This window comes from Chionomys nivalis, chromosome 21 (assembly GCF_950005125.1).
Source record: "Chionomys nivalis chromosome 21, mChiNiv1.1, whole genome shotgun sequence".
NCBI lineage: Eukaryota > Metazoa > Chordata > Mammalia > Rodentia > Cricetidae > Chionomys > Chionomys nivalis.
Genome location: NC_080106.1, coordinates 23,883,739 through 23,896,067, shown reverse-complemented (window position 1 = coordinate 23,896,067; position 12,329 = coordinate 23,883,739). Strand labels below are relative to the sequence as shown.

Below are 12,329 nucleotides of genomic sequence, written 5' to 3'. Positions count from 1 at the left end.
TCATATTGTCAGGTTTAATGATCTTTACCCACCGAGCCATCTCACCAACTTCCACATAGCTTTGTCTGTCTGTCTGTCTGTCTATCTATCTATCCTACTCTTAATAGGGCTCAGGCTGGTCTCAATCTTGCTATGGAGCTAAAGAGGAAGTCTTACTCCTTCTGCCTCCACCTCTTCACTTCTCTATTTCTCTCGAACCTGTGCCTGGGAATGACCTGAGTCTCCAGCAGCCATGTTTATTATCTTTGCATCCCTATATAGCTTCCCAGCTTCTACTTCTCTGCCCTCTTTAAAAAGTCTTCAAGCCTGGTGCAGTGGTGTGACTAGTCTCAGCCCTACGAGGCAGGCACATCTCTGAGTTTGGGGCCAGCCAGCTCTACAGATCAAGTTCCAGGACAGCCAGGGCTACACAGAGAAACCCCGCCTTAAAAAATAAAAATAAAAACCCCAAACAAAACTTCTTGAACTCTGCTGAGGCCTCTTTAACCCTTTGTAGTCAGAGAGACAAACAGGTTCACTATGTGATGTGTAATGTGTGATCTGAGAGTTAATATTAGTAGTTAAAACTGGAATAAACGTAGTTTTGCCTGGGCAGGCTATTAATTAAAGTGGCACTATGTGACAAGTCAATGCCAATGAAGTAATTATACCTTGTGAACTTACTAATATTTAATAAATTCTGGGGATGGGGATATAGTTCAGTTGGTAACTGGCATAAACAAAGCTCCAGTTTTGATCTCCAACACTACACAAAACAGGCATTTTGGCAAACAAATACCTATAATCCCAGTTCTTGGGGCTTGGGAGTGGAAAGATCAGAAGTTTTAAGTTCATCTTGAGGCTAGACTGGACCACATGAAAGTCTGACTCAAAAAAACCAATTGTGACACTGTAGACAGACACAAACATATTCAAACAATGAGCCACCATGTCTAGGGACTATTGTTCTTTTATATTCTGCCAGTAAATCAACTACTATATGCCCCACATCCCCCAAATAGAGTCACTATAGTCGTGGCTGGCCTAAAACTATGTAAACCAAGTAGCCTTGAACTCAGAGATCTGCCTGTCTCTGCCTCCTGAGTGATGGGATTAAAGGTATGATCGACCATGCCTGGCTCATATGGCACTCTAAGTATCAGCATGACATCTTCCATGTCTGCTTCCTCATGTCAGGAATTATATGACAGGCACAAAGTAGGTGTCAATATGTATGTTATGCCATAGCAATTTCCTTCAAGTTGATATATACCATCTTGCAAGGAAGTTCATTACTACCCAGGATGGAAGCATGGCAGTGGTAACACACCTTTAATACCAGCAATTAGGAAGCAGAGGCACTCGCTGTGAGTTCAAGGCCAGCCTGGTCTATATAGTGAGTTCCTGGACAATCAGAACTACATAGAAAAACCCTATCTCAAACCGGGGGTGGGGAGCAGGCATGGTGGTGCACCTTTAATCAATTCCAGAACTTGAGAGGCAGAGGCAGGTGGATCTCTGCAAGTCTGAAGTCAGCCTGGTCTACAGATCGAGTTCTAGGACAGCAGGACTGTTACATAGAGAAATCCCATCTCGAAAAATCAAAAACAAAACAAAAATAATAAATAAAAAGAAAAATTAAAAAACTCAGGGTGAGTCCCCTTAAAAGGTTAGGAAGTAAATAACCTAGAACTTCATGAAGTCCCTGAAACTAACCTGCTGTGGTAGGCCCCTCCTTGCTCAAGGTTATTTAAAGGGTAAGGACTGCTGAGAGACACCTGACCAAAAGCGTTGCTTCAGAGAAGCTTAGAGCAACTAAACTGCCTGGAAGAGATACTTTCCAACCTGTCGAGCTGCCTGTGATGTTCATGAGCTGTCACCGTACTGTAAATAACTCTACACTCGGGCCGGGTGGGGGTGGCGTGCGCCTTTAATCCCAGCACTCGGGAGGCAGAGGCAGGCGGATCTCTGTGAGTTCGAGGCCAGTCTGAGCTACAAGAGCTAGTTCCAGGACAGGAACCAAAAGCTACGGAGAAACCCTGTCTCGAAAATCCAAAAAAAAAAAAAAAAAACCACTCTACACTTACATCCTACAAGGAAGCCAGTAGACTCACTGGCAAGTTGGACCTGGTGACACCCTTACTTTGGTCAACTGGCAAATCCCTGTCTGGGGTAAGCAACTGTTCGTGTCCCCAGAAATGTCATTTATGTGAATTGATGAATGATTCTTTCATTTTCTAGAGGCTTGTTAGATATGATACACACACACACAAGTGTGCCCACAATTGCACAACTATAAAACACATAAAACTAACCTAATCACATGATTCATGGATTTCTCACCTTGTATTTTCTTTGTATTCTCACTTTCCATGCTTGTCATTTTTCCTTACATTTCATCTAGAAGATAGGGTATTTTTAGTTAGATCAGCTTCTAAGAAGTATTCTGGGCAGGATGCTTGCTTCAGTAGCACATATACTAAAACTGGAATGATACAGAGAAGATTAGCATGACTCCTTCACAATGATGAGCGAGTGAGACACAAATTCATGAAGTAGTCCATGTTAAAAAAAAAATTTGAAAGAATGAAATATTCTGGGCATCATGGTGCATGTCTGTAATCTTCAGGCAGGAAAGGGAGTGGCAGAAGGATGATGAGTCTTGAAGAGTCCAGGAATAGAATATAGAAATAAAGGGTCCAGTCCAGGAATACAGAAATATAAAGCTGTAAGCCCAAACACATTTTGGGAGAAAAAAGTAAAACGGGCAGCCACTGTTAACCTTTAACACTTTCTGCCTTAAGAGCAGACACCCTGGCAGCCACTGTGTACAGATGTAATTTTTTTTTTTTCTTCAAGACAGGATCTCTCTATAGCTTTGGAGCTCTCTGCCTCCCAAGTGCTGGAATTAAAGACATGCCACCACCGCCTGACCAAAGGCAAACTTTTAACAATTGTCTCCTGCCTCCTAGCTTCCTAGCAAGGCAGGTACCTGGGACAAAGTTAGCTTCTAATTATTATGGGACCCTCTACTTGTATTCCCTTAATTTTTATCTGTCCCCCTATGTGACTCTACTCTCTGCCCTGCATTCTTTTAGGGACAGTGAAAGTGAAAAGCAGCTGTGTCAGCCACAGGCTTTTGCAAATATCATAAGTTAACACCCTATATCCAGAGGTTGTTTTTGTTTTTTTTTTTTTTTTTTTTTTTGGTTTTTCTAGACAGGGTTTTTCTGTAGCTTTGGAGCCTGTCCTGGAACTAGCTCTTGTAGACCAGGCTGGCCTCGAACTCACAGAGATCCAGCTATCTCTGCCTCCCAAGTGCTGGGATTAAAGGTGCGTCCCACGGCCAGGCTAGAAGTTGTAAAACTTAAAATGCAATGTGACTTTAAGCCTGACCTCAAGTTGTAAAAGTTCTTTGACCCCACCCGGTGCTTGATTTTACTATAAAAAGAGGCTCAAAACCAGCCCCTATTGCCACAGCCCCTATGCCACAGCTATACAAGCCCATCTGGCTGCTGTCGCAACTATAGCTGATTAGCTTTCTGTGCCCCGTGGTGATATTTTCCTTTTTCTGGAATAAAGCTTGCCTTTGGTTGAATATACTTTGGCTGTCTGTCCTTACATCATTGTGTGATCCCGGGCCCATCAAGTCTAAAGCCACTCTGAGCTACATATAAAAAGTTCCAGGCCATCCAGGAACTTCAGCGAGAAAGAGGGGGTGAGGAGATAAAAGATAGTCTCAAAACAAACGGAAAATCCTCACCATCAAAGGAAGGGTGATCCCTGGGACTCACATAGTAGACGAAAACACTCTCACTGGTTACCTTCCAGCCATGAATGTGCTGACCGATACAGGCGCGCATGCGCGCCACACACACACACACACACACACACACACACACACACAAACACACAAACACACACACACACACACACACACACATAAAGAAACAGACTTAACTAAAAATATTTATAGTAAAGGAACAGTTGCAATTTTCAAAAAAGATAATTTTAAAATTATAAACAGCTCGCCGGGCGGTGGTGGCGCACGTCTTTAATCCCAGCACTTGGGAGGCAGACAGATCACTGTGAGTTCGAGGCCAGCCTGGTCTACAAGAGCTAGTTCCAGGACAGGCTCCAAAGCTATAGAGAAACCCTGTCTAGAAAAACAAAACAAAAATTATAAATAGCTCTTTTCCAAGTAAAAAGTTATGTGCCAAATAAAGCAATTATGAAATATTTTCAGTAATTTTGTGAATAGGTACAAGTTATCACCAACAGTGAGATTTTAAATTTTACTGTGTTCTCATAGGGAAAAAACAAAACCACAAAAACATTTCACATAACAGAAAGTATAATCCTTACAGGTTTGTAATTTACTATCCAAAACAGTGGTTCTCAACCTTCCTAAGGCTGCGACCCTTTAATACAGTTTCTCACATTGTGGTGACCCCAGCCATAAAATTATCTCGTTGCTACTTCCTGACTGTAATTTTGCTGCTGTTACGAATCGTAATGTAAATATCTGATATGCAACCCTAGGGGGTCACGACCACAGGTTGAGAACCAATTCTCCAAAACACTAAGGTCAAGCACTAACTTTATAAGGAAAACTAGTAGAGAAAATAAGTAAGAAAAGTATTGAGTATTGGTTTGCATCCCGCTTTGGTCTTAGAGATGGAAGCCAAGATAGAATCTATCATTAAGCGGCACTATCGACTTTCTGCTTCCAAAGTTTAAAGGGAATGAAATAAGTCATTCAGGTCCCGGAAAATATTGAGGGCAACAGGACGCAGTTCTGGATGGATGAGATGGGGGCGGGGGGGGGGGGGGGGACACACTTCACCCTAGCCAGGTTCACCTGCCCCGGGGCCATCATCTTTCCACGGGTCTCGCTCAAGGCTACCGAGGCTTGCACGGCTCACCTAAAGAGCTGAAGTCTTCTCAGGTGGGTCGGCGGCCCCTCAGCCTTCCTCCACAGCTCTCCGCTGGGCAGCGGGTCCTGCTCCCAAGCCCGGCTCCCCAGGCCTCGCGGGAGCAGTCACCCAATGCCCAAGGCTTGCGGTTTGGTTGGGGCTCCCGGGACACGCGGCCCTGTCTTCCTTCTCAAACGACGCCTTCCACACACCGCAATCACCTGGAGCAGCACGGGCGTCCACAGATGCCAGGCTAATCAGAGTATGCCGCCCTTTCCCGCAGGCTGTGCAGCTGCGGCCTGGCCCGGCCGGCGTAGCTCAGGGCAGCCCTTGCCCTCAGCTCAGTGGGTCCCCTCTGGGCCACACCGGCCCCATAGCTCTGCGACAGGCGCCCACCTGCCCCGGAAGGCAACACCGAACCCGGCTGGGGCCTTTACCCCGAGCCCCGCAGCTCTTCCCTGAGGAAGCCCAGACTACGACGCCTGACTGGGTTTCCCACCCAACACGCGCCAGGTTTACATCCGCTGGGCGGGACTTCCGGCCGGACACCGGCACGCACGCGGAGCCCGCGCTCGCAGCCGCAGCTAGCGGCTCGCTGGCGTACCGGGGGCAGTTGGCCAGCACGTGGTGCTGGGCTTTAGAGAAATTCGAGGATACTCTAACCTTGCCTTAGTATCTGGGGCTTCCCTTCTAGGAAACGACCCTTTGCTCCCTCCTGACCTTGCCCGCTAGGCTTTTCTCAAACTACATTGGCTATTCCATTGGCGGACACCTCACCACACTAAAGCAGCGTCACTGGGTGAATTCCCAAACCACAATTTTTGGTTCTGGCCAACTTCTTACTGTGTAGACCCAAGAACCACAGCTCGAGTCTGAAATGCGGTCCAGGTTTAATGTTTCCTTCTTAACAGAGTCCATCCGACTAGGACTGTGTAGGGAGATGAAGTACTGACAGGGCGTCCATGCTCTGGGAGAGTCACTTTAGACAGCCAAGCAAGAACGACACACTAGTATCTAAGAAAATAAAAGCCCTATTAACCCCTCCCCCTTCGTCAGCTATAACAGGTTCTCACACAGGAGATTGCCTTTAATGACTATTACACTGCAGGCCTTAAGCTTCTGAGAGTCACATTAACACGTTCAGCCAGCCACACACATGTCAGAAACACAGCCCTGCTTCCATTTCTGTATTTCTAGTTTGCTGCTATTCCTCTTAAGGAATTTTCTTTCCCATCTAACATGATGGTAAGTGCTATTATTCCAATTTGCTTATTCGTTAAAATGAAATTTATGGATGGGATGACCCTATGAAATTTCAACAAGTAGATAATAGAGTAAAATCTTTAGTTATATATAATGAATGACTACAAGGAAATGATTTTGTTTTCTGATAAAACTACAAATCCTGAAATGCTTCTTTTAACAAATAATGATCTTACAATGTCCACAGCTGCCAGGCAGTGGCGCACACCTTTAATCCCAGCACTCGGGAGGAGAGGCAGGCGGACCTCTGTGAGTCTGAGGCCAGCCTGGTCTTTCTACAGAGCGAATTCCAGGACAGTCAGGGCTATTATACAGAGAAACCCTGTCTAGGGGGAAAAAATGGTAATAATAAAATAAAAATGTCAACAGTTAAAATCCACATGTCAATTCATTAAGATCTTTTTTTTTTTTACTTTTTCTAATGAAACAGATGTCTATGATATGTAAGTGAAAAATAGAAAGCCAGTATTAATGAACTAACTTACAAAGAGATAGCTTTTATTCTGTGGAAAAATGACTGCTCTCTCCCCAGCACCCCAAACAACAAGACTGTATTACAAATGAGGAAAATGTTTATTAAAGAAACAATTTACTGCTCTCCTTTAACAGATTTTTACAAACTAAAGCACAATATGAAGACAATTACAGTTTCAATCATTAACATATTACACATGGTACTTATTCAATCATTAACATATTACACATGGTACTTATTCTACAACTGGAAAGTTGCAGAAGTTTGTGACATGCCACTATAAATGTAAGTATTATTAAAAATTACAAACTGCTTGGTGATTACTTTGATAACTTCTTGAGCAGCAGCTCCTGTGGGAAAAAGGAGAAAAGTAAATCTTTAAAACTAATAAATTTTAAGAATTAAATAATAAAAGCCAGCCTGAGCCTGGTGGTGCATACTTTTAATCCCAGCACTCAGGAGGCAGAGAGGTAGATCTCTGTGAGTTCAAAGCCAGTCTGCTAAATATGTGTTCTAGGCCAGCCAAGTGAGACCCTGAACAAACTTACTGTTCGTGTTCCCCTCCCCCTGTCATTAATATGTTGAAAACTCTCAATGCAACAGAATTAGAAGGTGGGGCTTCTGGAAAGTGATTAGACCATGAGGGTGGAGCCCTCATAAATGGGTTTATGCCCTTATAAAGAGATTCTGCAGGTTTCTTTGGACGTCTTTAAAACATAATATGTGAGGAGGACACAATACAAGAAAAACCATCAACCATAGATGATTCTTGCAGTGAGCTCTCACAGATCCTAACTATGTTGGCATCCTCATTTTGATCTTTGTAAACTATAAGAAATAAATTTCGGATGTTTATAAGGTACCCATACAATAACTAACTTAACTGACTCGAAGAAATGGTGAGAACAAACAGATAAAGGGAGTTCTTACGAGAGAAATGGCAGTTTTGAACTGGACTGTGAGGTACAAAGACCTCATGTCTCAGGGAAAAGGAAGTGCACAGGACCTTTAAGTCAAGTTAGTCTTTGTTTCTGAGAACTGTTGGGGCAGGAAGACAAAACAGGAAGAAGAGGAAGGAAGGTCTGAGTGTGTACTTGTGATTAGAAAGTTCAGTGCGGTTCATGATCAAAAGCATCCTTCCCAAGGACTAATGACTGTTCAGGAGTTTAATATGGATGGCTGTGGAAAAACACAGGGTAGGAGAATAGTGTGGGGAGCTAATGATTAACCTAAACCACACAGTCTGCTTCACTGACCTCACTAATTAAAACAGCCAAGAAAACAAAGAGTTAATAGAAATAACTGTATTCTATAACAACAAATAAGTCATTTCATCTATAAAACTCACCTCCCAGGAACGCAGCAATGGTGTGTGGCTCAGCAGCTCCATATCGGCAACTACAGGAAAAGAGGAGGTTTCAATTTTTATTAGTCTAACCACAAACAGGGAGACCATTACCTCTATATCCTCTAAAGAATACTCACAATTCATGGACGTAATCATCTTTCACCATTACAGATAACCCATATTCCTGAAGGAAGCCAGTAAGACAGGACTTCAACTTCCCTATGTCTTCTTCGACTTGATAGTTAGATACTCCTAAAAAAGTATATATATATATTATATATATTTTTTTTCATTAAAATAAATGTGTGGGCTGGGTGTAGTAGCACACACCTTTAATCCCAGCACCGAGGAGGCAGAAACAGGCAGATCTCTATGAATTTGTGAATACCCTGGTTTACACAGTGAGTGCCAGGATGGCCAGAGTTGCATAGAGACCCTGTCTCGGGGGGGGGGGGGGAATTCAAATTAATGGCTATCTTCTTTACTTAATCCAGTTTCAGGTGATCTAATCAAAACAGTAATATATGAAACTAAAGTATAAAGTACTATCATGAAACCAACATGTGAAAATATCTGAAATCTCTAAGTTAAGAGATAACTAAAATCTGTCACAAATTGAAGTTCAGTAAGTCTCTGTCAGCTCCGGCTTAGCTGGTCAAGTGTGGACTCAGCAGGAACAAAGCTTTGGGTTTGAAACTGAAACCACCTAAAGCAGGCATGATGACAAATAATCCCAGCATTCTGGTGTGGTTTTTAAGTCTTTGTTAATTATTGTTCTACAAGAGTAACACATAATACTCTATAATTATTTGCTCAAAGACCTAAAGAGAAAATACCTTACTTATATCCTTTAAATTTTTATTTTATTTCTTTTTGGAAACAGAGTCTTATGTATCCTTGCTGGTCTCAAACTTGCTATGTAGCCAGAGGTGCCTCTGAACTGTGGATCTTTAAGATTATACAAGTTTTTAGGGGCAGGAGGGATGGCTGAGAGGTTAAGAGCACGGGCTGCTCTTTCAGAGGTCTTGAGTTTAGCTCCCTGTAACCACATGGTGACTTACAATCATCTATAATGAGATCTGGTGCCCTCTTGTGGCACACAGGAATACATACAAGCAGAATACAGTATACATAAGTAAACCTTTAGAAAAAAAATAAAAGATTATACAAGTTTTTCAATTACTGCCTTTGCAGACAACAAAAAAATACTGAGCAAAGAAATCCCTGTATCTTTACAGTGTTCAAAGTTCAGAAGTCACTGATATATACTGCTTACGGGTTTTCTATTCCTTCAGGTTAAAGTCAGTAAGAGTTACCAAGTAAACTATGAGCTGGGAATGGTGGTACACATTTATAATAATAGTTTTCTGAAGGAAAAACAAGATCAAGAGTTCAAGGCCAGCAAGTTCCAGGTCAGGTTTTAAAAACTAAAAGAGCTGATTGTGATTGCTTATGTCTGTAATCCTAGCACTTTGGACATGGAGGCAGGAGGATTGCTACAAGACTGAAGCCAGTGTAGGTTATACAATGAGTTCAAGGGCAACCTGAGCTACAGAATGAATCCTTTCCTCCTCCCTCCCTCCCTCCCTCCCTCCATCCCTCCCTCCCTCCCTCCCTCCCTCCCTCCCTCCCTCCCTCTCTCTCTCTCACTCACACACACACACTTTAAAAAGACAAGAAAAAAAGAAAGACAGAAGACATGTTAGTAACTTAAAATTTAAAATACTATTATTATGGAAAACAGAAGTCAACTATGACAACTAGCAGAAAAAAAAATTTCCTTCTATACGTATTCAACCAATATTCTTCTCTAATAGTTTTGAATCAAATGGTCTTTAAGTAGTTAGCCTTTAAAATCAAATAGTAGTTTCTCTAAATACCCACAGACTACTAAAATTAGGTCAAGTATGAGGTTTTATTTTGTTTTGGGGTTTTCTGGCCAGTTTTGAGACAGGGTTTCTGTGTGTATCTCTGGCTGTCCTGGAACTCATATGTAGATCAGTCTGGCCTCAAACTCCCAAGATCTACCTGCCTAACTCCCATGTGCTGGGATTAAAGGTGAGGGCACCATACCTGGCATCAAGCCAATTATTTATTCACGATTTTATTGACCAAATGTGATAGTTCATGACTATAAATCCAGTACTTAAGAGTCTGATGAAGGAAGACGACAAGTTCAAGACCAGCCTGACATAAGTAAGATTCTGTCTCAAAACAATAACAACAAAAAAAGCCCAAATGAAACAAAACAACAATAAGAAGCCGAAAGATTTTCCTTTTCGCTTTTTGTGGGTTTTTTTTTTTTTCCCTCAAGACAAGGTTTCTCTGTGTAGTCCTGGCTGTCCTAGAACTTGCTCTGTAGATGGGCCTCAGACTCAGAGATCTGCCTGTCTCTGTCTCTCAAGTGCTAAGATTAAAGGTGTCTGTCACCACCATCTGGCTATTTTCTTTGTATCTGGTAAGTCAACTGCCGTTCTTACCTGGGTATCTGCCATGCTGTTTATGAAATCGATCAACAGCCCGCAACATTAGGTATAAGACTATCTCACTGTCTGGATTGTCCATGCTAGAAACTGAAAGAAAAAAAGAAAAAAAATAGTACAACTGGACAACTTACAGCACACAAACAACAAAAGACTGAATTCATAGTTAAGTTTCAGAATCCGAGACAATCTTAGCAAAAACTTTAAGTATTTTATGAAAATAAAGTATAAAATTAAAAATAAGAAAAAATACGTTAACAAGTAATCCAGGAGTCTTATGGAATACTAGCTGGAGTCTCTATCAAAATAGAAACACAGCCGAATGGTGGTGACACATGTCTTTAATCCCAGCACTCAGGAGGCAGAGACAGGTGGATCTCTCTGAGTTTGAGGCCAGCCTGGTTTACAAAGGGAGTTCCAGGACAGCCAGAACTGCTATTCAGAGAAACCATGTCTCAAAGAAATAAAACAAAACAAAACGAAACGAAACAAAACAAAAAAAATCAAAGCAGAAACATGATGGTGTTAGTTCCTATGTATAACAAACAATGCATTCAGTAATCCAAATACAGTGTTATGTATTTTTGTATAGCATATGTACAGTACAGTAGGTTATGTAAATTAAAATCATTCAGGTAAATCTATAAAATAGAATATAAACTATATATTTTATAACATCATTTATTCAACAGTAATTATACACATTTTACTAATAATTTTAATCTAGCATCTAGTTGTACTTACTAATTTCATCTTTGTTGACTGTATCCAAACCATACTCTTCAGCTAAAGAGCGACATCTCACCACTCGAAGGAATGCAGAATTGCTGCCTGCAAAGAGTGAAGACTTCAGGGAGGCTGACAGGCGAACATGCTGAACAAGAAATTGGGGCTACACGATAGCTCAACAGTTACGAGATCGTGCTGTTAGTGGAGAGGAACTGAGTTCAGTCCCCAGCATCTACATCAGGTACCTCACAAGTACACGTAACTCCAGCTCCAAGGGAACTTTATACCGCTAATCTCTGCAGGAGCACACAGCCATACACAGGCATACACAGAATTTAAAAATAATAAAAATTTTAAGAATTTATTCATGGCCGGGCGGTGGTGGCGCACGCCTTTAATCCCAGCACTCGGGAGGCAGAGGCAGGCGGATCTCTGTGAGTTCGAGACCAGCCTGGTCTACAAGAGCTAGTTCCAGGACAGGCTCCAAAACCACAGAGAAACCCTGTCTTGAAAAAGCAAAAAAAGAATTTATTCATTAAAAATTGTATTGAGCGGCCACAGTACAGTAGGTTATGTTAAATATTGAATATCAATGTTATGAACTAATTCCTGCCTTGGTTTTATTCTCAGTTTTGTGTGTAGGAAAGGCTTAGGACATAATTTTATGTGTCCACGTGTATGTTCCTTGGGGCTTCCTCTGCTTAATTGATAAGCCATCTCTCTAGTCCTGCAACTAACTTTTTGAAGCTTTTACTTTTGTGTGTGGTGCATGCATATGCTTAGCCCTATGTATACATGTGGTTGATAGAGACTGATTCTGAGTATCTTCTACCAATCTCCACCGTATTATTTTTTCTTTTCTTTTCTTTTTTTGTTCTCCATTTTTTTTGTATAAATGTAGAGCTCACCATTTCAGATAGACTGAACTCAGCTCCTCATGTTTGCATGGCCAGCACTTAACCTACAGCGTCACCTCCCCAACCTACACCTGACGCAAAGAAAATGTTCCTACCCTGACAATTAGGAGAAAACCCAGAAGCCAGTCACAAACTATATGGCAAATTCTTAATTTCATTACAGTCACTTAACACAGATCAAATAGTTCAGTCTTAAAATTTCCTTTTTATTACAAGATA

General features: G+C 41.8%; 2 protein-coding genes and 1 pseudogene across 3 annotated transcripts in view; 1 reads left to right on the top strand and 2 right to left on the bottom strand.

The window, feature by feature from the left end:
- The window catches only part of Terb1 (telomere repeat binding bouquet formation protein 1), a 47,836-nt gene extending 42,875 nt beyond the window's left edge, over nt 1-4,961 (bottom strand). The window contains exons 1-2 of the mRNA XM_057754138.1: nt 4,905-4,961; nt 2,323-2,379 (exon numbers count right to left, since the gene is read on the bottom strand). Coding sequence (XP_057610121.1) covers nt 2,323-2,362 — 40 coding nt within the window. The 5' untranslated portion in view covers nt 2,363-2,379; nt 4,905-4,961. The remainder of the gene's footprint in view (nt 1-2,322; nt 2,380-4,904) is intronic.
- LOC130864220 (U6 spliceosomal RNA) lies at nt 2,439-2,531 on the top strand (annotated as a pseudogene).
- A 1,734-nt stretch (nt 4,962-6,695) lies between the features above and the next one.
- The window catches only part of Nae1 (NEDD8 activating enzyme E1 subunit 1), a 34,829-nt gene continuing 29,195 nt past the window's right edge, over nt 6,696-12,329 (bottom strand). For both annotated transcript variants that reach the window (XM_057753308.1, XM_057753307.1), the window contains exons 16-20: nt 11,209-11,295; nt 10,462-10,554; nt 8,119-8,233; nt 7,982-8,031; nt 6,696-6,983 (exon numbers count right to left, since the gene is read on the bottom strand). In XM_057753308.1, coding sequence (XP_057609291.1) covers nt 6,874-6,983; nt 7,982-8,031; nt 8,119-8,233; nt 10,462-10,554; nt 11,209-11,295 — 455 coding nt within the window. In that variant the 3' untranslated portion in view covers nt 6,696-6,873. The remainder of the gene's footprint in view (nt 6,984-7,981; nt 8,032-8,118; nt 8,234-10,461; nt 10,555-11,208; nt 11,296-12,329) is intronic.